This window comes from Nelusetta ayraudi, unplaced genomic scaffold (assembly GCF_046127955.1).
Source record: "Nelusetta ayraudi isolate G7.1 ecotype Tasmania unplaced genomic scaffold, CSIRO-AGI_Nayr_v1 ptg000011l, whole genome shotgun sequence".
Classification (NCBI taxonomy): Eukaryota; Metazoa; Chordata; class Actinopteri; order Tetraodontiformes; family Monacanthidae; genus Nelusetta; species Nelusetta ayraudi.
This window is the reverse complement of record NW_027466061.1, coordinates 3,711,081-3,732,627: the sequence shown is the minus strand read 5'-3', so window position 1 is coordinate 3,732,627 and position 21,547 is coordinate 3,711,081. Positions and strand designations below refer to the sequence as shown.

The following is a 21,547-nucleotide window of genomic DNA, read 5'->3' as shown; positions in this document are numbered from 1 at the left end:
GGCGGGGAGTAAAGTGTGCTACACAGTAATTGATAATCATAATACAATACCTGCTACTGCTACGTTGACAAACGTTAAGGTTTTACTTAAAAAACAACAAAAACAACAACAAATAATAATAATAATAATAATAATAATAAGATAGAAAGAGGCCGTCAAAGTTGTCGACAGTTTTTATATCGTCACAACATACCTCTGTGACCCACCATTTAGTGGTTCTAGTTTCATTGTCACAAGATAAAATATATTGAAATGGATAAATATATTATTTTGCTGCGCAAGACAAAGCAACACAGATAGTTGCATTTTCTAATCAGTCTCCACTCGTACTGCCTTCAGCAGCCAGAGTGACTGGTAATCTCTACCCAAGATAACAAATAATAAAAAGTGGGTCGTAATAAGATGGAAAGAAAACTACCGCAGATATGAAGGGTGAAATATGAAATACCTGGTTAGTTTACTTGGGAAAATAGATTTAGTTTTTTAAACTGTTGATGTGATGTTTATGTAAGGACTGGACAACACAAACAGGTGTTTGGATCACAACTTAAAATGCATTTTCTAGACAGTTGAATTTGCCGTAATGCAAAAACATTAGAATGGCTCAGTTCAGTCTAACAAAAAGGAGAAATTTTTCAAACAAACAACTAAATAGAACAAAAAAAATAAAAACAAAACAAGATCCCATTTTCCTTTGGCACAATCCCCTAAATCCACAATTATTGCAAGTCAAGATATATGATGCGAAACAAACTGGAGATATTGGTGATTAAACAGATATGATATTTGCACTGAATGGCTAGATTTACAGTAGCTGCAATATTTATTGGATAGTGTATCTACATAATGGATACGATGAGAGGGATTCTTCGGTAAAACTAAAGCAACAAGAGTACAACTCGATTTCCAAATCTCAAAAGGTTTCCATGTGTCCATCGTGACCAATTTGCAATTTTGAACACACACGCGAATTAAACACACAGTTAACATTGGAAAAAAACGTATTCTAGAATAGCTCATGATATTTGACAGGATTTCATAACATAAAAAATATACATCAGTATTCTTTTTGTACATTAAGCAGACCTGCGACTAAAGTGAAGAGTGAGCTGGTTTGTGGATCAGGGGAGAGGGCGAAAAAAAAACCATCCTGTTTAGACAGACACTCATAACAGTCGCAAACAAGTCTCAAACCAGGGAGGGGGAAAAAAAACAAAAAAAAACCAACAACTTAAAAGCATGCACAATCTCTACTGAGGACAACACAGATGAGAAAGAAAAAGGCGTGAATACAACTAAATGTTGGAAGGGAGGACCTCAAACTGCAGAAGAATCAAAAATTAACATGTATACACTTCATACTATAGGGATGTTATTGCTACACCAAATTGTTACCGACACCTTTTTATATAGTAGCCCTGTGTACTGCCTATTAAATAAATTTACACATAAGTAGTACACAACTCATAATCTTGTCCCAACATTTTTTTTTTTTTAAAACACGCGTTTAATGCAGGGTGAGGTGGCCAGGCATTTTATTAGGAGGCACTTTTGAAAAGGAATAAACAAACTTTAGCATGCACAAAAATTAAGGGGCATGTTGCCGTTCTTCAGTCAACTCAGCCAGGTGGTAAGTCTCGTAACTGACAGACAGACAGACACTAAATCATACAGGTACACGCACAATGTTAAAGTTCCGGGGATAAAAGAACCTAGAAAGGCATAATGTAGACTCATACGGTGGTTTTCCTCAGAAAAACCCCTTCAGCAGCCACATGACTCATGTCTCGCTCGAGTTGATCAGCTCTTCAAAGGTGGTGCTCCTCCAACAGCGTTACGTTCTGTCGTTCAATTTAAAATCTGGTTCAACAATCTAAGGAGAACTAACACATGCTGGAGATGGGGTGGGTGGGTGGGTGGAGGGGCGGGGGACAAACCAAAAACAAGAACAAGTGCTACTCATTTGGTCTAAGTGTCTTAACGGATGGACAAGGAGTTATATATTATCCGGCTTAGTCTGTGCTATATACATGTCTTTACAATATCTTCCTGAATGTTGAAGCAGTTCATAGACTTGAAACGTGTTTTCTCATCTTCTAGGTTGTCGCTGTTGCTTGATTTTTTTTTTTTCTTTTTGAGTTGGCACTTGCTTGGCGGTTTGCTGTCAGCCTTGGTGGTCACTGTTATGTTCTGTTGCAGCCAAAGTAGCCAGTCTGTTCCTGCCCGAGCAGGACGAGGCCGACGACAGGATGGAAGAGTGCAGGAGACAGTGCCGAGTTGATTTCAATTGGAGACCTGTTGGAAAGCACGAGACAAAACAGCGAGAAGTGTCATTAGTGAGATCAATAAAACATGTTTGAAGTTTCAGGGCAAGGACATGTTTGTATTCTATGCAGCTTCTATCCACTGAGGTGTAGTTTGAGTGTAGCATATCTGAGCAGGAGCACTATTCAGTTGCATATCTTTTGGTTTCGATTGGTCAAGAACACATACCCTGAAAACATGAAACTAGATGCGCTCTGTATCACTCAAATGCCGTCTCTTGGCTTTTCCGTACACAGCGGGCAACTTTCCTTTTGAATGCACCATGTCTGTCCTCCCTCCATTCTTTCTGCAGAGAGAAAAAAAGAGAAAAACAATTGAACGGTTAATGAAAAGGGCTGCAATTGCTAATCTGTTAAATATGACAAGTCGCACTGTGATAGCAAAGAGGGTCAATTATTCCCTCTATTTTATCCTCAGCAGCATTAAAAGCAATTCATGCTTAAACTACGTGCAAATGCTAACTGTTAACATGCAAACTGCTGACTTGCTTGTATTGGTACTTATGAAAGGAAAAGAAACAAAATAGGAAATCATTTTCCAATTGCATTTTTTTATTTGCTACTTGACTCATCTGAAGTTCCCTGACATCAATTGCAACACTGTACTGCTTCAGGTACAAACTACATTTCAAATTCCTATTCATTTTCGTTTCTTTTATTTTTCTGAACAGGTTTGAAGGAAAAATAGTTAATTAATAAAATATGTGCTCATGCACACGCATATGTTGCATAAGAACATATGCAAGACTCCATGTTCAAATGGGTGGAGTATGATCCAATTTATCTTGCACCCAGTGCTACAGGGGTGCTGAAGTCTATCCATAGGTCAACAAGTTCATCATTAATAAGCAAATGCATTTTATGCAGATGTGAGGTTCAAACTATAAACTGTAACTACTGTATAGTTTATTTTTTATTCTTCTATTTTCACTTTTTGTATTGTTTTCTGACTGCTGAAACAGTGTGGTTTCCCAATTTGGGGTCAATTAAATTCAATCTAATCTAATCTAAAAGAAGGAACTCACTTATCCAGTTACTTAATTGAAGGAATGATGACGAGAGCATTTTTAAAACATTTCTTCTTAAGAGGTTCACTTACTGCAGCATCCACATTTGCTGGCGAGTCCCCATTAGGGTCTGCCAACATGGAGATAACACTAATCATGATGGTTTCAACAGTGTGAATGGGTAGCCAACGTTCCTCTGGTTTCTCATAGCCGTATTTGTCTTCTCCAGGCTCGTGCAAAATAGAAATACAAACATCTCCATTCTTGTCAACTGGGGAAATAAATGAAATAAGACGAGGGAAAGTGTATTTTAGAAGCAGTAATTGGAACCACAATGTTCATGTGACCGTGATTGTGAAGATGTTCTCTCAACACTCAAAAGTTAGACATTTTGCCAACCGGCTAAATAAACTAACTCGATTCTATGCAGATCATCGTTGGAGAAGGCTGCAAATAAGATTCTTTCTGCTTTTGCTTCAAACGTTAGAAAAATGGTTGAAAAGAACGATTAGTCTATGCGGTAAGGTTCCTTTGGAAACACATTGCTGTTTTCTCATTTCTTATAAACATATATACATGTGGAGATTTTTTTTTTACTCTGCAATAACAGTTTAAAAATCAGAGCGCTACACGTGAGCGACAGTTGAAAAGCAATCGAGACACATGCAGTGCAAGATGACGATGCACCAACTGCTCGCCAAGTGTACAAGCCAGGCAAAAATATGAAACTTGTACTTGTGCAACTGTCTCTGCTGCTCTAAAAATAAACTTCAGTAAATGAAGCCGCAGATGGAGAATTTGCAAGCCTGTATATAAATATCTCTGGCGACGTAAGACTTTTGGGCAGTTTCTTTCAATCTCATACAGCCGTGGTTGCAAATTTGCTGTTGTAATAAACCATTTCAAAGTACTTCCACACTATGGGAGTAGGAGTAGTAAGAGACAATACGCAAAAAGTGTACCCACCATTAGGGTGCCAAATATCCGTGATGAATTTCATTTTGGGAGGCTTTTGAGGGTAGTCTTTGGGAAAAGTTAGATGAGCTTTAAACACACCGCCTTCACTGTGGGGGGGAGGAAAGAAATTAATTGAAGCGCTTGATGATATACACTTACACCTGCAAGTTTAAGACAAGCAGTTCTGACTGAAGCACAACACCACATGAATGTAATAGAAACAGACTTACTAGAGCGTGTCTGGAGGTCCGATGATAAGGACTTCCCATCTGTAAAGGTCATTATCGTCGATCAGGCCTGCTGAGAATCCCTCCACTGGGTTTTTGTTTAGATCTAGATTTAAAAAAACAAAACAATATTTGTAATTAAAAAAAAAAAAAAAGCAAACTTCCGTTGTTGACAACACCACATTTTTCAAAAACAGCTGTTGAGACAAAGCAGACATTTTCTTAAGAGGCCTTATTTAGGGGGTTGGGTAGAAGCAGCATGCAGCTCAAAACCATAAAAACAGCTCAAGGACAACACATGTTGACCAGATCACTGCAGATCTCACAATGTGCTTCTCTCCCCCTCTCTCTCTCTCTCTCTCTCACTCTCTCTCTCTTCGATTATCTTGCGTTATATCTACTCATGACATATTTGAAAGGAAAACTCATGTCCTGAAACATAAACACCAAACAAAGTCTGAATTGTCAACCCTATCAAGGTGAGGACTTTTGTTTCAACCCCATGAAGTACAAAAACAACCTCAAATGTCACAAAGATGTAAAGATCCATCCATCCATCCATCCATCCATCCATCCATTTTCAACACCTGCTTATTCCCGAGCTCATTGTCACGGGGGTCTGCCGCAGCCTATCCCAGCTGTCATAGGGCGAAGGCAGGAACACCCTGGATGAGTTGCCAGTTCATTGCAGGGCCACATCAACAGACAAGCATTCGCACTCACACACAGACACCTATGGACAATTTACAGTTTCCAATTCACCTCACATGCATGTTTTCAGACTGTGGGAGGAAGCCGGAGAACCCAGAGAGAACTCAAGCAGACATGCAACAGTGGTAGCTCTTTAGAAAACAAAGTAGCCATCATGTATTTATTTGGTTTACCTGGGAGGGGATGGCATACTGTTGAGATTTGCTGATTCAAATAATTTTAATAGCTGTTTTAAAAAATATTATTTTGATTATTATTTCTCTGGAGTGACTTTAAATTACTATCTAAACATACAAACTTATTTTTATGTTATTTTTATGTTATAGAACTGAATATTATCAATTGATTAACAATTTTTAATATCACTTTTTAATTTTAAGATAAATTATTGTTCTTCTCTCGTTCTGTGGACGAATATTTTAGATATGCCAAAAAAATGTAACAGAACGATTTGATGTTTACTGTAAAGGCTACAGTCTGGCTACTCCTGTCAGTTAACACAGGAGAATAAAGTGTCAAAATACAAGAAAGCAAACATGTCAATTGCAATATTGGCAGTCACTTCAAGTGACTGCTCAAATATTAAAGCAGGGTAAAGAAAACGATTCGACGTGCTAAGGGAAATTCATCATCACTCCGTGGGTTGGTAAACAGTTTGGACCACAGTGTCCTAAAAATGCATGCACATGCCACAGTTTTTTCAATATGCCAGTTTTTCTCCTTCCAACATGTTAAAAGGTTTGATGCGTTATGCTCCAGGAGACTGATATCAACAGCGGCTTTGTTAAACGCGAGATTAACGTCAGTTAGCCTTTGATCTTGGGATTTGAAGCTAACAACAGCGGCTAACTTTGGCCGACAAATAGTGTTGGCTAAATATGTTGATATTCCGATGCGGTAACCAGGGGAAAATTGTTAAAATGGTTCACTGCTGCCTTGCCTGATGCCGTATCTTACTGAATAACATACTGTTGGTTAGACTACAGTTCGATGCTAACACTATAGTGGGAGAGTGGCTGTTATTGTATATTACAACGTGTGTAAACGGACTATAAGAGCTCGATGCTAACACAGGGCTAAGTGCTCCGAGCTAGCAGTTACTCGAAAAGTCGCAGGGACTTGACAGTAGCTTTGAACTAATAACAATACGAATCATTGAAATACATTATATTTTTTTAAACACGAGCTGAATCAAACACATGCGTGGCTATTCTTCCCCCCAATAATTTAACATACATGTTTACTTTAGCTGACTGGTTTTCTTTCTTTCTTTGTTGTGGGACCTTTATCGCCACTGTAGAAGGTTCAAGAAAACAGTTTGCGCCAGCACCGCCGTTTGAATCACAGCTAACGTTAACGCTTGTGCTTGCCAAGTGGCATCGTTAGCTTCGTATACTGGATCAGTTCACGCCGAGGCTTAATTACCTGCGAGCTGTCTCCTGAGTAACAGCACTGACTGGGGCTCTGTCATAGCTTGGCCAATGCAATGCAGCTATGTTCAATGGTATTCGTTGAGGTACCGGCGTTAATTTTACGTTCACCAAACACTACACGGTCCACTCTATTTTTCGTTTAGCATTCTCGTCATTCTTCTTCTTCGTCTGCTACCGCAGATGCTACTACTTCTTCTCGGATATTTTACCGCATTGAGAATCTTGATAGTTGAAAGCGCTTTACCGTCCTCTAGTGGACATGCTAGTCCTCAGAATAGGGGGCGTTTGCAATGTCTTTAAAAATATATTTTTTATTTTATTTAAATATTTGTCTTTTTGATAATTCGAAGATAAAGAGTTCCACTTCCATTCAGCTGTAAATTGACTTGTAAAGTGACTGTTTTTGTTACTTTTTTGTTTTAAGGAGAAAGTTATGGATTTTTGCTTTATATTATAATATTGCATTACATTTCTTTGTTTTGTCAGCGCAAGTTTGGGTAATTAAAGTTAAAAATTCTGCCTTTGGGAAATTAACTCCAGCATAAAACCACAACTTTATATGGAATGTCCACATGCTCCTGGTGGTTTGCGGTTCACTTTGATTTTTTTTTTTTTTAAGAGGTTGTAATCATACTGTATAGCATGCTACATATATTCCGTAAACAAGAGATGCATGCAGTGTCATTTGTTGAGTAATTAATTCTATTGACCATCCTTGTGAAAGGAGATGTTGCACACTTGACTTGTGTCTATTAACCTGATTAAAGTTAGTCCTAATGCCCTATGTATTTAAAAATGTGCAGATGAAACAGCAGCAGTCACATAAACCAAACAGTGGGACGGAAAACTCATCACGCACACAGAGGAGTGTCTCAAAGTTGCTACTCTTTATTGTGCCATGCGCCAAATGTCACATAGCACAAAGTTGTGGGAGAGGAGTTCCCCCGAACGCACAGAACAGTCAGTATTTGTGCCTTGTTGCAGTACAGATAAGCTTCCTAGAAGAAGGATATATTCCATCAAAATACACTTTGTTCATTCTGGTCAGCAAGTTTATTTCCAAGTCACAGAACCAACAGATCAGATCCCTGACACACAAGACGGACGATTTGGAACTACAGCTGGTGGGAAATCGCTATGTCCGGGATTGTTGCATTTTATTAATTACAGAAACTTGGCTACACGCCAAGATTCCGGATGCCACTGTGCAGCTAGCGGATCGCATGCTACATCGCGCAGACAGAAACAGCGACTCTGGCAAAAGCAGAGGAGGGGGGCTCTGTGTCTACGTGCATGAGGGATGGTGCAACAACAGTACGGTGCTGGTGACACACTGCAGCCCGGACCTGGAGTACATGTCAGTGAGATGCAGACCCTTCTTCTTACCCAGAGAGCTGTCTGTTGTAATACTCACAGCTGTCTACATCCCCCCGGACGCAAATGTAAGCACAGCATTATCTCTGCTCCTATTCACCATCAACAAACACCAACGGGCCCACCCTGACGGCGTTCATATCATAGCAGGTGACTTCAACAAGGCAAACCTAAAAACTGTATTTCCAACATGTCAGCTGTCCAACTAGAGGGGAAAACACTCTGGATCATGTCTATTCCAATATCAGACATGCATACAAAGCCACCCCCCCCCCCTCCCCCATCTGGGACTGTCTGACCACCTCTCCCTGCTTCTCACCCCTGCTTACACCCCTCACTATCGTCAAACAAAGCCCAAGATGAAGATCGTCACCACCTGGCCTGAGGGGGCCCTCCTCCAACTTCAGAACTGCTTCGAGGCCACCCAGTGGAATACCTTTCACCACGAGGACCTGTCCATATTCACAGAGACTGTACTGGATTACATCAAGTTCTGCACTGGAAACGTCACTGTGGATAAGACCATACGAGTGTACCCAAACCAGACACCTTGGATGACGAGCCAGGCCCGCATGCTCCTACGGGCCCGTGACGCAGCCTTCAAGTCTGGTGACAGAGTCCTCTACAGTTCTGCTCGTGCCGACCTGAGGAGAGGCATCAAGGAGGCCAAAACTGCATACAAAACAACAGTGGAGGACCATCTCCGCAGTAACAACCCCCGTCAGGTGTGGCAGGGCATCCAGACCCTCACCAATTACAGGGGCGGTGCCGTGACATCAAGAGACCCTGATGCAGAGCTAGCAGAAGAACTCAACAGCTTTTTCACACGCTTTGAAGCTCCGGCACGGCCCCCCACCACACCGCTGCAGGCCCCTGCAGTTTCTGTCACCCCCGCATTCACTCTAGAAGTTAAAGAGGTCACACGGGTACTTCGGTCAGTGGATCAAAGGAAGGCAACCGGTCCAGATGGAGTACCTGGAAAAGTGCTGAAGGCCTGTGCTCCCCAGCTGTCTCAGGTCTTCACAGACATTTTCAACCTGTCTCTGGCCCAAGCTGTCACCCCGACCTGCCTGAAGTCCGCAACCATCATCCCAGTCCCAAAAAAACCCTCCACAACCAGCCTCAATGACTATCGACCCGTAGCACTGACCCCCAATATCACTAAGTGCTTCGAGAGACTGGTTCTGCACCACATCAAAGACTGCCTCCCCCCCACCCTGGACCCACATCAATTTGCATATCGACCAAACAGATCGACAGAGGACGCCATAGCCACCACTTTCCACGCCACACTCAGCCACCTGGAGCAGCGGAACAGCTACGTCAGGCTGCTCTTCATCGACTACAGCTCTGCATTTAACACCATAATCCCGGACATCCTGGTCCCCAAGTTGTCCAACCTGGGGATCCCACCCCCCACCTGCGCCTGGATCAAAGACTTCCTGACCAACCAGCCACAGCGCGTCAAACTCGGACAAATCCTCTAATCCACCCGCACTCTCAGTACCGGCTCTCCTCAGGGCTGTGTGCTGAGTCCACTCCTCTATTCTCTCTACACATCTGACTGCACCCCCACACACCCGGCGAACGTCATCACCAAGTTCGCTGGTGACACGACTGTAGCGGGCCTGATAGCAGGTGAGAATGAGGCAGCCTATCGGGATGAGGTCCTTCAACTGGAAAAGTGGTGTTCAGCAAACAATCTGATACTGAACACTACCAAGACCAAGGAGCTCATCCTGGATTTCAGGAAAAACAGAGCTGCCCCTGCGCCCCTGTTCATTGACGGTGAATGTGTAGAGAGGGTGGAGTCGTTCAGATATCTGGGTGTCCACATCGCAGCAGACCTCTCTTGGACTGAGAACACTGCAGCAGTGGTGAAGAAGGCCCAGCAGCGGCTCCACTTTCTGAGGGTCCTCAAAAGGGAGAACATATACACCCAGCTGCTGGTGACCTTCTACCGCTCCAGCATAGAGAGTCTGCTGACCTATGCCATCACGGTGTGGTACTCCAGCTGTACTGTGGCAGAGAAGAACAAGTTGCAGAGGGTAGTAAGGACAGCAGAGAGGATTATCGGCTGCCCTCTGCCCTCTCTTCGGGACATATACAACTCCCGATGCTTCAGCAGAGCTCAGAACATCGCAAAGGACACTTCTCACCCCGGCCATCACCTCTTTCACCTGTTGCCCTCTGGCAGGCGCTACAGGTCACTCCGTGCAAGAACAAACAGACTCAGAGACAGCTTCTACCCAAGAGCTGTTGTAGCGCTGAACTCTCACTGACTATACACTCACTCAGCACGTCACACCACTGATCACCCCTGTACTGTGCAATAACACACAACTACCTCTTTAGCTTTCTCATCCTGTACATATTGGCATATTCCTGCACAGTGTTGTCTGGAAAGCACTGACTGGTGTCTTATATTGTATTTTATTGTTATTTATCTTTAGGTCTTATATTTTTTTAAATTGTTTTGCACAAAGGGAGTTGCCACGCAATTTCATTGTATCTCTGCTACAGTGACAATAAAGGCTATTCTGATTCTGATTCTGAACATCGCTGAGGGTGGGAGAGGTTCAACAGGCCAAAGTCGTGATGAAGCAATGATAAGACAGAACTAAAGTATTGAGAAACATAGGCACTCCCCAGTATCAGCTGAGGTATCAGCAAAACCACTGATGCAGAGTGCAGAAGATCATGTAGGAACCTGCAGCAGCAGCAGCAGCAGCAGCAGCAGCAGCAGCAGCAGCAGCAGCAGCAGCAGCAGCAGCAGCAGCAGCGACATCCCTGCAGATCTGGAGCCGCAGCAGAGACAGTGAGTGTGCGACAGCCATGCTAGTATCCTCTTGATTTTGTCACTCAGGAGCAGGAACACAAAGCGGCGCCTGTGGCTGTCTGTGAGCATGTGATTGGCTGAGACTGTGCTGGTATCCTGACTAACTCAATATTTCGCCAGGCATGATTGAGCTTCCACTGGAGGAAGAGCCAAACAGTCCTGTTGTTGCTGCAAACATGGAATGAGGGCCATCGCGTAAGGAGATACCACCGGCCCGACAGACGCAGTAGGTAAGCTCTGTTTTTTTGCCCTGAGGGCTCATTTCATATGGCAGCCGGGGCAATGGAAGAGCAGAAAGGGAACTTAACACCTGCAACCTGGGATTTGAATACAGGAATGACAGGATGACAAAGTTTTCATGGTGGCCCAAGGTGGGAAGCTTTGTGACTGTACTTCAATAGATTTTTCAGGTATCTGTACCTTACTCAAGCATTTCTTTTTCTGACAACTTTTTTACATTACTTCCTGCATTTGTGCACAAATGTCAGTACTTTCTAAAACATGCTCATGGCTTTTGTGTTTAAAAGTGTTTCAAAGACACAAATTCTGTTCTAAGTAATTCACTTGTGAGTATTATTACAGTAGTAGTGAATGGAAGTGAAGCTATTTGAACTCTGCTGTTGTGTAGTTCATCATAAAAGAGGATCATATTTTAGAGGGAGCTTCTTTCAGAGGAGCTCGGCTTTAGGGTCACTGTTCAGTACGTTTTCAGTACAGAGAAAAATAAACATATAGAAAATAACATTATTGTTATTAAAAGTGTAAATATGTATTCAACAACAGATGTGTTGTTTCATTAATTGCCGAAATCAACATTTTTCCTTTCTACTCAAGTACATTTCAGAACCAGTACTTCATGCTTTATCTTGAGTCAAGGAGTTGTATCCGTACTTTGCTGTTCGGTGTTGCTGTGGCTGCCTCGCTGTGGTGTCACGTAGCCTGCAATGTGCAACCATTTCCGCTTATGAAATGTTGCTTTTTGTGTCACAAGGTTCCCATCAATAACTGCGAGCCGTGAAACCGGATTATATGAGAGGCGCAGGAGGAAGTAAAACGAAAAATAAAAAAATGAAGATACACAGAAAGAAATCAGAACCGGAAATGTGTTTCACCTATCACCCCTATCCAATAGCGAGGCGCGCCTACCACACATAGGTACACATGCAGCCGAGCTCTTCTGTGATGCGGACGGCAATTAATCTTTCATGCGAGAGCAGCAGCATCAGCAGCAGCAGCAGCAGCAGCAGCAACGGCGGCGGCTGTTTGAATCGTAGAACCTTTGTTGTTTCCTGGCGAATCTGGGTCAAATGATTTCCCGTTCCCAGGGAAGAGAGAGAGAGAGCTCAGCATGGAGCTGAACGGATCGGTGGCAGCCTCGCAGGATGGACCGATGTCTGGGCGGAGCCGCAGCCCGAGCCCCGACCTGCACTACGGCTCCTTCACAAACAGCCTCGCGTCGCTCACATCCCGTGCACGGGAGGATGATGAGGGGCACCGTGGCGAAGAGGGGAGGGCGTCCTCGCCACGGTGCCAGCGCGCTCATCTGGCCGTGGCCGTGCTCTGCTACATCAACCTGCTCAACTACATGGAGCGCTACACAATAGCAGGTTCGACCGTCGCTCGCCACGCACACGCACACGCACGCACGCACGCACACACACACACACACACACACACACACACACACACACACACACAGCGCGCGCGCGCAGCAGCGTCCGCTCACACGACGCTCTGTCGCTGTTATTTTGCAGGTGTCCTCCCCAAAATACAGGAATTCTTTGACATCGGCGACAGCACAGCCGCGCTGCTGCAGACAGGTACGACCCTCTCGTCCTGACGCTGGTCTCATTTACCCGCCACCGACAGGGAAGAAGTCTCTCCCTCCTACCTGTTCTATTAAACACACCGTTGCTTCCTCGTCTTGGCTCTGTAAGTCGAGCTGAACAATGCAGTCTGTGTACCAAGGTGGACGGACGTGATGATTGCACTGGCTTTTTGCTTTGAACGCAAGCGCTCTTCATCTTGTTTGATTCTGAAAGAATAATATTTTCTTGATTAAAGGCCCAATGTGTGACATTTTAAAGGACCCGTGGGTAATGATAGGCATGTATGCGTGCTTATTTACATACAAAACAGCCCATTTTGCCACCTCAGAGCCCTGAACATAAGTAAGAGATAAATAAATATTTAATCTTGCTCCGACAAAGCTGGTAGAAACTACACGTGAGACATCAGAAAACAGGGGTGCAGGTTGGCTTTGTTTGCAACCTGCTGTATTCACATTAGATGCTGCTAAATGTCACACATTATGCCTTTAAATTTTGTTGATGTATTTTTTCCCCCAGAGTGTTGAAAGTGTTTCTTATCAAACGTGTACACTTGCAGTCCTTATTATCAGTTTCTTACTATTGGCTCCGCTCTTTGGTTACCTTGGCGACCGCTACAACCGGAAATACATCATGATTGGTGGTCTGGCTGTGTGGTCCGTGACCTCCGGCTGCAGCTCTTTCGTCACAAAGTCGGTAAGGAGGAATGAAGTGCAAAGTCAGTGTGGTGTTTGTGTCAATGCACATTGTGTGTGTGCCAATCAATTAACAAATTAATCATATTTGTTTGTTTTTGGTTTTATTTCTAAGCAATTTTGGCTCCTAATGCTGCTGCGGGCCATCGTTGGAATAGGAGAGGCCAGCTACACCACCATTGCCCCAACCATCATTGGGGACCTCTTTGCTGGGGCCCAGCGGAGCATCATGATCTGTTGCTTCTACATCTTTATTCCTGTGGGAAGGTCAGAAACAAAGTGGATCAAGTCTTTAAATCTGTGTTTAATTTCCAAGTGTTTAAATGTCTTTGACTTAACTTCTGATAAGTATGAATGTGCTGTAAACTGCACAGGGGAGAACACTAACTTTCATCCAAAAGGGGAAATATGGCAACAAAGCAAATGTAGTTTCATGAGTACACTTCTTCTTCTTGTTCTTTGTCTTCCTGTTAAAATAAATTAATGTCAGTAAATCCTAATGAAGTTTGTGCAAAACCATTATAAATAACTCAGTAATAATGACAAAACATTAATATGATTTAAAAAACGTTTTCTTACCTTCTACTTCAGTTAGACTATCATTACAATCAAAAGCGGATGTTGATGAATGCTTTCACCACTGTCTGTGTCTTCAGTGGTCTTGGGTTCATTGCAGGATCAGGGGTGGCTAACCTCACTGGAGACTGGCGCTGGGCTCTCAGGGTGAGGACACCTTCCCGCCTCAGCAAAGGTCAGCAGGGCTCCACCAGACGCACAGCGGCACTCACCCCAACATTGTTCTGTCTCGCCAGATCACCCCCATCCTCGGCTTGGTGGGGATCGTCCTGCTGGCGGTCGCGTGCCCCAACCCGACGAGAGGCGCTGCCGAGATGCGCAGTGAGAGGGTTGTGGAGAAAAGTTCTTACATTGAGGATGTCAAGTACCTTCTGAAAAAGTAGGAGTTCAACTTTGAACTTTGATTATGGAGGAGAATGAGAACTTACCAATGTTGTTAGCATGGCTTTTTTGCTAGCTTTAGCCAAAACCCACGGCAGTGGAGGTCAGTGGCCCTTTGTGGGGTCACAAAGGCCACTGATACCCCGCTGATGTAATCTCAGGGTTAGTGACGACACAAGCAAGTGGGTGGTTGTGTCACACTAAGCGCTGTGCTGCAATGCTTTTGCTTCCTCCCAGACGTGAGGAAGTTGCTCAGTGTTGAGCTGGAAGCTAACTGTGCTGAACATGCTGGCAGCATGAGGCTGATCCACTGGAGTTAGGATAAAAATTAAGATGTGGAAATAGGTGTAATATGGAAGAAATTGACTCTTTAATTTAGCAGTGACACAAGATCTGCTCCATTAAAAAAAATCAAAAACTTATTAAGAGCCCCTACTGTGATTTTGGCTTTGAAAAATAATGTTGTCTTTCCTGATTTTTTTTTTTCTCCAGTAAAAGTTACGTGTGGTCCTCACTGGGAATAACAGCCTCGACCTTCAACCTGGGGGCGCTGGCTTTCTGGGTGCCGACTTTCCTGACGAGAGCCAGAGTGTTTCTGGGACTGCTGCCACCGTGCACCACGGGCTCCTGTCTGACATCCGACAGGTGCAGAATCACCTCTGACACGTCATACATAACAACTACAGCACTTGTTCTTTTTTTTTTTCTTTTTTTCTTTAACTTGCTTTGCCGTCCTCTATTTCTCCCTGTGCAGTCTCACTTTCGGGGCTGTGACGCTGGTGACAGGTATCCTCGGCGGATGCGTCGGAACTTTCTTGTCCAGGATGTTTCGGGACAGGGTGTTGCATGTAGACCCGCTCATCTGCGCTGCGGGCCTGCTGGGATCGGTGCCCTGCTTCCTCATCACCATCTTCGTAGCGTCAGCAAGCATCCCCATCACTTACGTAAGACACGAGCTTCCATTGTCGCATTTCCAATCGTCGGTCTGCGGATTAGCCCGAGATAAGATTAGCAGGCGCATGCGTCCATGCTGAATCTCTTACAAGGGGGTCCGTGTAGTGTAAACAATGAGACAGGCTACATAGCATTAACCTTTCCATGAGCCTGTCCGTCTTCTTCCCCACACTTTCCTTTTCCTGCTATTTCACTGGATTACTGTTTCATGAGGAGTGCACACAAATCCTCTGCAGAGGTTTTGGCAGCATAGGGCAAAAAATAAGAAAAAAAATGTAAATAATTAAATAAATGAAGAAAACATGTCATTTGCATAGATGATTGTGTTGAGGACCTGTGTTCACAATTTAATAAGAAAATGCTGTAAGAGGTCACATGTCTATCCATGCTCTTTAGCAGCAACTCAGTTTGCATCTTTCCCACTGTTTTTTCTTCATCAAAGACTTTCACTGAAGAAGTCAAACTCTGCTGGTGCCGTACAGGGCTGGCACAACATTCAGACTGAATGTCTCATAAAAAAAGAAAAGGTTACTAGTTAAAGAAGCAGGTATCAAAGTATCTCATTTCAATTATGCTATTGTGCCGTTTACACACATTTTTATATACCGTCTTCCTTTTAGTGAGGCACTTTAGTGAGACAACGAGGTCAAAGTCAGCCTCCTCTTGATTTGATTCTAAGAAGGCTCTTAAAGGTCATTGTAATTGAGGCAATTCTGTTCCCAAAGCAAACCTTTTACAGTACTGTCAGGCTTTTTAAATAAAGCAGGTAATCTTGTTTACAAGTTGTCCTTTTGATCCAGGAAGGATGGAAGCTGAACAGAGTTAATGGTAAATGGTAGATGGACTGCACTTACATAGTCTGCATCAAACTGTAGCCAAGCATTAAGAAGAAATATTAATTATATATATATAATTCATCAGAAAGAATATATATATTTACCAGGTTAGGCTTTTATACAATGGGGCTGGTAAAAAAAAATAGAATAACAGTATAAATCCAATACATTTCAGACTGACCTGTGGCATAATTGTAAGGAATCAAACCTATTGAAATGATCTCACTTGAATATATTAACTAAGATCATCATTCACTTTAAGTCGCTGTTAAAAGTCAAGCAGATAATGAATAGTGTTTGACATTGTTTTGTATGAATTACATTTCGGCAGTGTTAGATTGATAGGTTGCACAAGAAAAACTTTTGCCTGCAATTTATTTTAGTTGAGACAATCAACTGTTTGCTCACACAACCAGTTCGGCTGCGGGCTGAGCAATAAGCTAAAAGAGCCGCTGCGGGCGAGCTGCACATCAGAGCTTTAGATCTGTGCTGTAAATCAGTTAAATGAGCCATTTCTGGAGCAATGTACTGCATGCTTTTACTGAAACTATACGTAATGTTACGTTTTTGGTATTTAGTCTTTTGTATTTGTGACACTTTTAAACTCAGCTTTGTAAGACATTTCCTCAAAAAAGACTGTTATTCAAATGTGTCAGCCTCCTTACTAATTACTGTGCTAAGTTGCAGTTCAAACAGATACAGAAGTCAACAGGCTGTAAGCTTTTTTGTACAAACAGGTTGTTTAACAGGATTAACTGGTTTGCGTTGAAATGAACATCTCAGCGTTGACCTTTAGTTGATCGAAAACTTAAAGTATTTTATTTTCACCCTGCCTAGCGGATTCAAAGGTGCATCCGCATACTTGATGACGTAGTGACTTTCTGTGACACTTCTTAGAGTAACCAACTCCTGTATATACATATCTAGGCAACCAGCGCTGGTGCTGCTTACAACACCTTTGCTTTCACAGTTGTAGTCTGCACAAGAAATAGACACAGTGCACTTTAAGGGACTGTCGTTCTCACCAAGATAGCACAAAGTGCATCAGTTCTGAAGCAGCATATGAAAGTGGGGGAACATTTTGAAACTGTCTGTCAGGATAAGAGTGACAGGACAGACGATGTCTGAATGTGTTTTTCTTTGTCAATGTCTTTCCTCCTTCATTATTAAACATAACTTTACATTTTAGTACAAAGGTTCAATCAGTATATCCAGGTGAGCTCTTGGGGACATAAAACAGACCAGGAACATTAGCTATGTCTCACTGTCTTTGCATCACAACACCTAATCAAACACTTTAAGTGTCTGTAATGATGTCAGACACCATTTCAAAAGAGAAACCTCAGGTGTTTGCCATCCATGAATAAGAGACACTTTTAAGGGATTTGCATCATGCATTGCAGGTTTTCGTGGCTTTGGGTGAAACGCTGGTTGCCCTGAACTGGGCCGTCATGGCTGACATACTGCTGGTGAGTCTGAGTGATGCATGAAAATAAAATAAACCGAACGTAGGAGGGAAGGAAAAAACACTTGAAACCAACAGAGTGATTTTTGTTCCTTTTCATTTTAGTACGTCGTCGTACCACACAGAAGGTCAACGGCCGAAGCTCTCCAGGTCACAGTCATCCACCTCCTGGGGGACTCAGGAAGTCCCTACCTTGTGGGACTGGTGGGTCGATCTTCAGCCGCAGCTTCGCAAATATATTGCCGCTGAGGTATCTTCTCTTCCGCCACTGACTGATGCTCACTTCCACCTTCACCTGTGTGCCCTCAGATTTCCGACAGCATACAAAGCGTGCACCCGGAGACGCCTGACTGGAGCTTCCGCAGCCTGCAGTACAGCCTCTTGCTGTGCCCAGCCGTCGGCCTGCTGGGCGGACTCTTTTACCTCGTGTGTATCTGGTACATCGCTGAGGACAGCAGGGCAGTCGCGCGATACGTGTCAGGTACGCTGAGTGCAATTCCACGTTACAATTGCGAACCATTCAGAGGGCGAGGAACCGTCGCTGGTCATATCCAGAGATGTGTTTTTAGATACAATAATATAATGATTAATTTAAAGATGACCGTTTATCTTACTGCTGGTTGCATGTGGAGGTTTTTACACACACAGAACCTTAAATGGGTGACGATCTGTATGGAAACATCTTTGACTTCTTCATGGGGGAGGGAGGGTTTATAACATATTGGTGCATGTGAAAGGAAGTGTTGCCAACCAAACTAAAGTAAATGAAATAATAAAAAGTCTCTGTGAGCCCACTTAACACATATTTTGCTCACATGTAAAATTACAGTTGCAAATACGAGGGAGATTCTTGCATTCAGCTCCGCATACCTGCCTGAGACAGCATCCAGTGGCCTTGCAGCACTAAAATCAAAAGCCAGCAACAGACTCTGTGTCCACGTGGACCTCAGGCTGGCTGCCACAGCCGTCACACCTGATGCACCACTCACTGTCCTTTTGACCTTTTCATGGTTTTTAAACATCCAATTGTTTCACTGAGGGCCCTTTCAAGGGTTAAACCTGCAAATCCCACTTTAGCTGAACGCTGAAGGTCGCTGAACAATAAGCCTTTGCACAGGCTGTTTGTGTAAATGACAAACACAAGCACTCATTATAGTGGCTGTTAAACACTCCGGTCCAACAGCACCATGTTTGCCACCTTTATTACAATTGTCCCTATTGTTCTCTGTAGCTGCTCACGAGCCCCTGGCAACACGTGGACAATAATTGGCGAACCTTAATATAAACAATAATTGTGGCCCTGCTAATCGATCCATTAGGCAGCTGCACCGACTGTCCGCTGTCTCACAAGCCACTTTGTGTCTGGACTGAAAACCACTTAGTCGCACTTGCGTCCTGATGAGCTGCTTCTCCGAGTTAAAACGGCAACTCAAACCTTTGTACGTTTGTGTTCATGTTTTTTTTTTTTTTTTTTGTGTTATTATCCAGAGGATCCGCCTGTGCCTCCTGAGCCCAACATAACCGAGGACAACCAGGCGCCATGAAAACATCTGGACAAAGGCGCCTGGTGAATGGAGTGAACTCATTTACCCTCAAATTCATATTTCCTCATGGAATTGACAGTAGCGGATCGGACTCGGTTGAAATCTCTTGATTTCTTCACTTAGCTGTAAAGGCGGAGGACAAAGGTTCAGTGACACGTCAAACCATAAAATGCCTTAAGACAATTTGCTGACACACAAATTTTCATATGATGGATTTTTCATACCTGCTCTGGCCTCAATTTATGGCAATAGGCCTCTGTGCCCTCTCCCCTCCCTCACAACCACCGCCCCTCCTCCGCCTCCATCAGGTCTGTAAACTTGGGAAGATAAGGTAAAATAAGCCAAACGGTGGAACATCAGAGAGTTGACGTTCTGAAATGCCATTAATAACATCAACATGAGGGATGCCGTTACTAATGGCTCCACCTATGGATGCCCTTCTGAACATGCAGCTGCTGCGTCTTAATGAGGACCAGTGGGGCTGAAGTTCACTTATGAAAGAGTGGAGATGCATCTACGCCTTTTGTTTTTTATTTATTTGAACTGCAGTGTCTAGAAAGCCGTAGTCAGTAATGGTTTACACTGGTGACTTGACTCTGATGCCAAGGGTGTGGTTATTTTTCTGCTGTTCTTTTCTACGAGTAAAAACGATTATAAAAGCGCAAGAAGCGCTTTCCCTTCTTCGCTTAGAGATTTGTCCACTAGGTGGCAGCGTTGCTCCAGTCGAAAAGCGTCTCTCCTCAACTGCCAGCGTTCAGTGAGGTTACGACCTTATTCTCCTTCTATTCTCCTTTTAACTGTACTGTGTTGAATTCCTCTGCGATGTTATTTGTTTTCGGTTTCCTTTTACCAGAAAGTATTTGATGTCATTATCGAGCTTTTTTGATAAGGGATAATAATTTATTTTTATACCTACCTTTTCATTGGCTTAGTGTAACGCTGTGTCGTTTGTTGATGTCTCTATGAAAATTGTTGACTAATATGATCTTTTTCGTATGGATATATGTTTTAAATATTGCCTAGCTGGTGTGCCTGTTATCTCGAATCGTATTACAGAATCTTGTGTTGCGTAACCGTGTAAGTGATGTTAGGGATTACTGTGCAGCTAAAGTCACCCACAAATTGTAGCACACAAAAAATAATAATTGGCTACCATGAACTTGAAATGAAATGGAATGCAGCCTATTACTGCCATATCAAAATCGACTCTACTGTATTCAGGAAGCTTTCAGGATCATTTCAACACCCACTCATTCCGTGGGGCACATTTCTCTCAAACCAGCATTGCTGCTCCCTTTTAGCTTCCTTGTGTTTGAGGTAAGCTCAAGTCAGGAGGGTGCACAATTTAAGATGATATCATCACGAAGCATTTTTTTCCCACGTTAGAGGAACTTGCTCCAGGGATGTAAGCACAGACGTCAGGGTGGACCTGCTTTTGCTTGTACTGTTTAAGTGTTGATTTACTCCTAAACGAAAAAAAAAAAAAAAATCAGAGGAAATTGAGAGAAAAAATACATTACTAAAATACTCTGTACTCTGGGCTCTTCCTTAATTGACACTGATGTCCCTAACAGGTAACAACTCTCTGTGAGATGCGTGGTGCCATGTTAAAGCAGCTATTTGGGGCGTTTTCTTTAAGCACAAGACCATGAACTCGGCAGAGGTCAAGAAACGCGATAGGTGTTAGCATCCATCATCTCAAGGCTTGGCTGCTCCCGTCTAAAGATGAGCGCGCACCGGACGAGAAGGACATGTGAACATTCCCCTGCAGTCCCACGGCGCTCGACTGTCGACTGCAGAGGTGTCCCCTGGCGAGGCTTGACAGCTGCGTGTCATTACGCGTAAAGCGGTTTCTCCACCGAGGTGAACGAACACCAGAAGTCAAAGGTCACCAGTCCCGAAAAAAATGACGCCGCGGCGTCAACATGCTGTTTGCTCTCCGTGGCCGCCGCACAGAGGGCGACTGTGTTGGCTGACGCAGGGGCCGTTTATGAGAACTTTCTCTGCCGTCTCCCGATATTTTTTCTGACACGAGTGCCAGCTGAACTTAACAGTGACAGACGGATGAAGGCTGAAGTTCAAGGGCGCCAGGCCATTGTTCGAGGCTCTGATCGCTTTATTGTGGAACCACTGGAATTTCCTCTTGTTTTTTTCGAACACTTCGACCCGAAAGTCTGTAATTTTCCAGACGTTAGGTGGTTTGTCAGCATGCTGGGGGAATGGACTGGGCAGCCGGACGTGCATTTGGAATAACAAACAAGCCCACACGCAGACTGAAAGGTATGTGGAAAACATTCTAGAGGTAACAGTTCAACCTGCAATTAAAACACAATAGGTATTGTGCACAATGTTTCTCGAGGACTTTATCTGCATACCTCTCCGTTTCCCCTGTCGA

At 43.5% G+C, this 21,547-nt stretch overlaps 2 protein-coding genes across 4 annotated transcripts; one reads left to right on the top strand and one right to left on the bottom strand.

Annotated features, from left to right (window-relative positions):
* Positions 1 to 426: 426 nt before the first annotated feature.
* On the bottom strand, positions 427 to 6,848 carry ube2g1a (ubiquitin-conjugating enzyme E2G 1a (UBC7 homolog, yeast)). The gene is made up of 6 exons (XM_076020108.1): positions 6,652 to 6,848; positions 4,519 to 4,621; positions 4,298 to 4,395; positions 3,424 to 3,602; positions 2,494 to 2,611; positions 427 to 2,295 (listed from the first exon to the last, which is right to left on the bottom strand). The coding sequence occupies exons 1-5, from the start codon at positions 6,695 to 6,697 to the stop codon at positions 2,525 to 2,527; spliced, it is 513 nt and encodes a 170-aa protein (XP_075876223.1). The 5' UTR covers positions 6,698 to 6,848; the 3' UTR covers positions 427 to 2,295; positions 2,494 to 2,524.
* Positions 6,849 to 10,895: 4,047 nt separating this feature from the next.
* spns3 (SPNS lysolipid transporter 3, sphingosine-1-phosphate (putative)) lies at positions 10,896 to 20,356 on the top strand. Of its 3 annotated transcripts, none has more exons than XM_076020105.1 (13): positions 10,896 to 11,098; positions 12,198 to 12,479; positions 12,627 to 12,692; positions 13,261 to 13,397; positions 13,512 to 13,663; positions 14,053 to 14,119; positions 14,209 to 14,351; positions 14,846 to 14,998; positions 15,108 to 15,297; positions 17,547 to 17,612; positions 17,714 to 17,812; positions 17,918 to 18,089; positions 19,097 to 20,356. In XM_076020105.1, exons 2-13 carry the CDS (start codon positions 12,221 to 12,223, stop codon positions 19,150 to 19,152), a joined length of 1,560 nt encoding a protein of 519 aa, XP_075876220.1. In that variant the 5' UTR covers positions 10,896 to 11,098; positions 12,198 to 12,220; the 3' UTR covers positions 19,153 to 20,356. The 3 variants fall into 3 exon arrangements, with proteins under 3 accessions (XP_075876220.1, XP_075876219.1, XP_075876218.1); XM_076020104.1 differs by having other exon boundaries at positions 10,896 to 11,102; XM_076020103.1 differs by lacking the exon at positions 10,896 to 11,098 and adding an exon at positions 11,216 to 11,282.
* Positions 20,357 to 21,547: the final 1,191 nt, after the last annotated feature.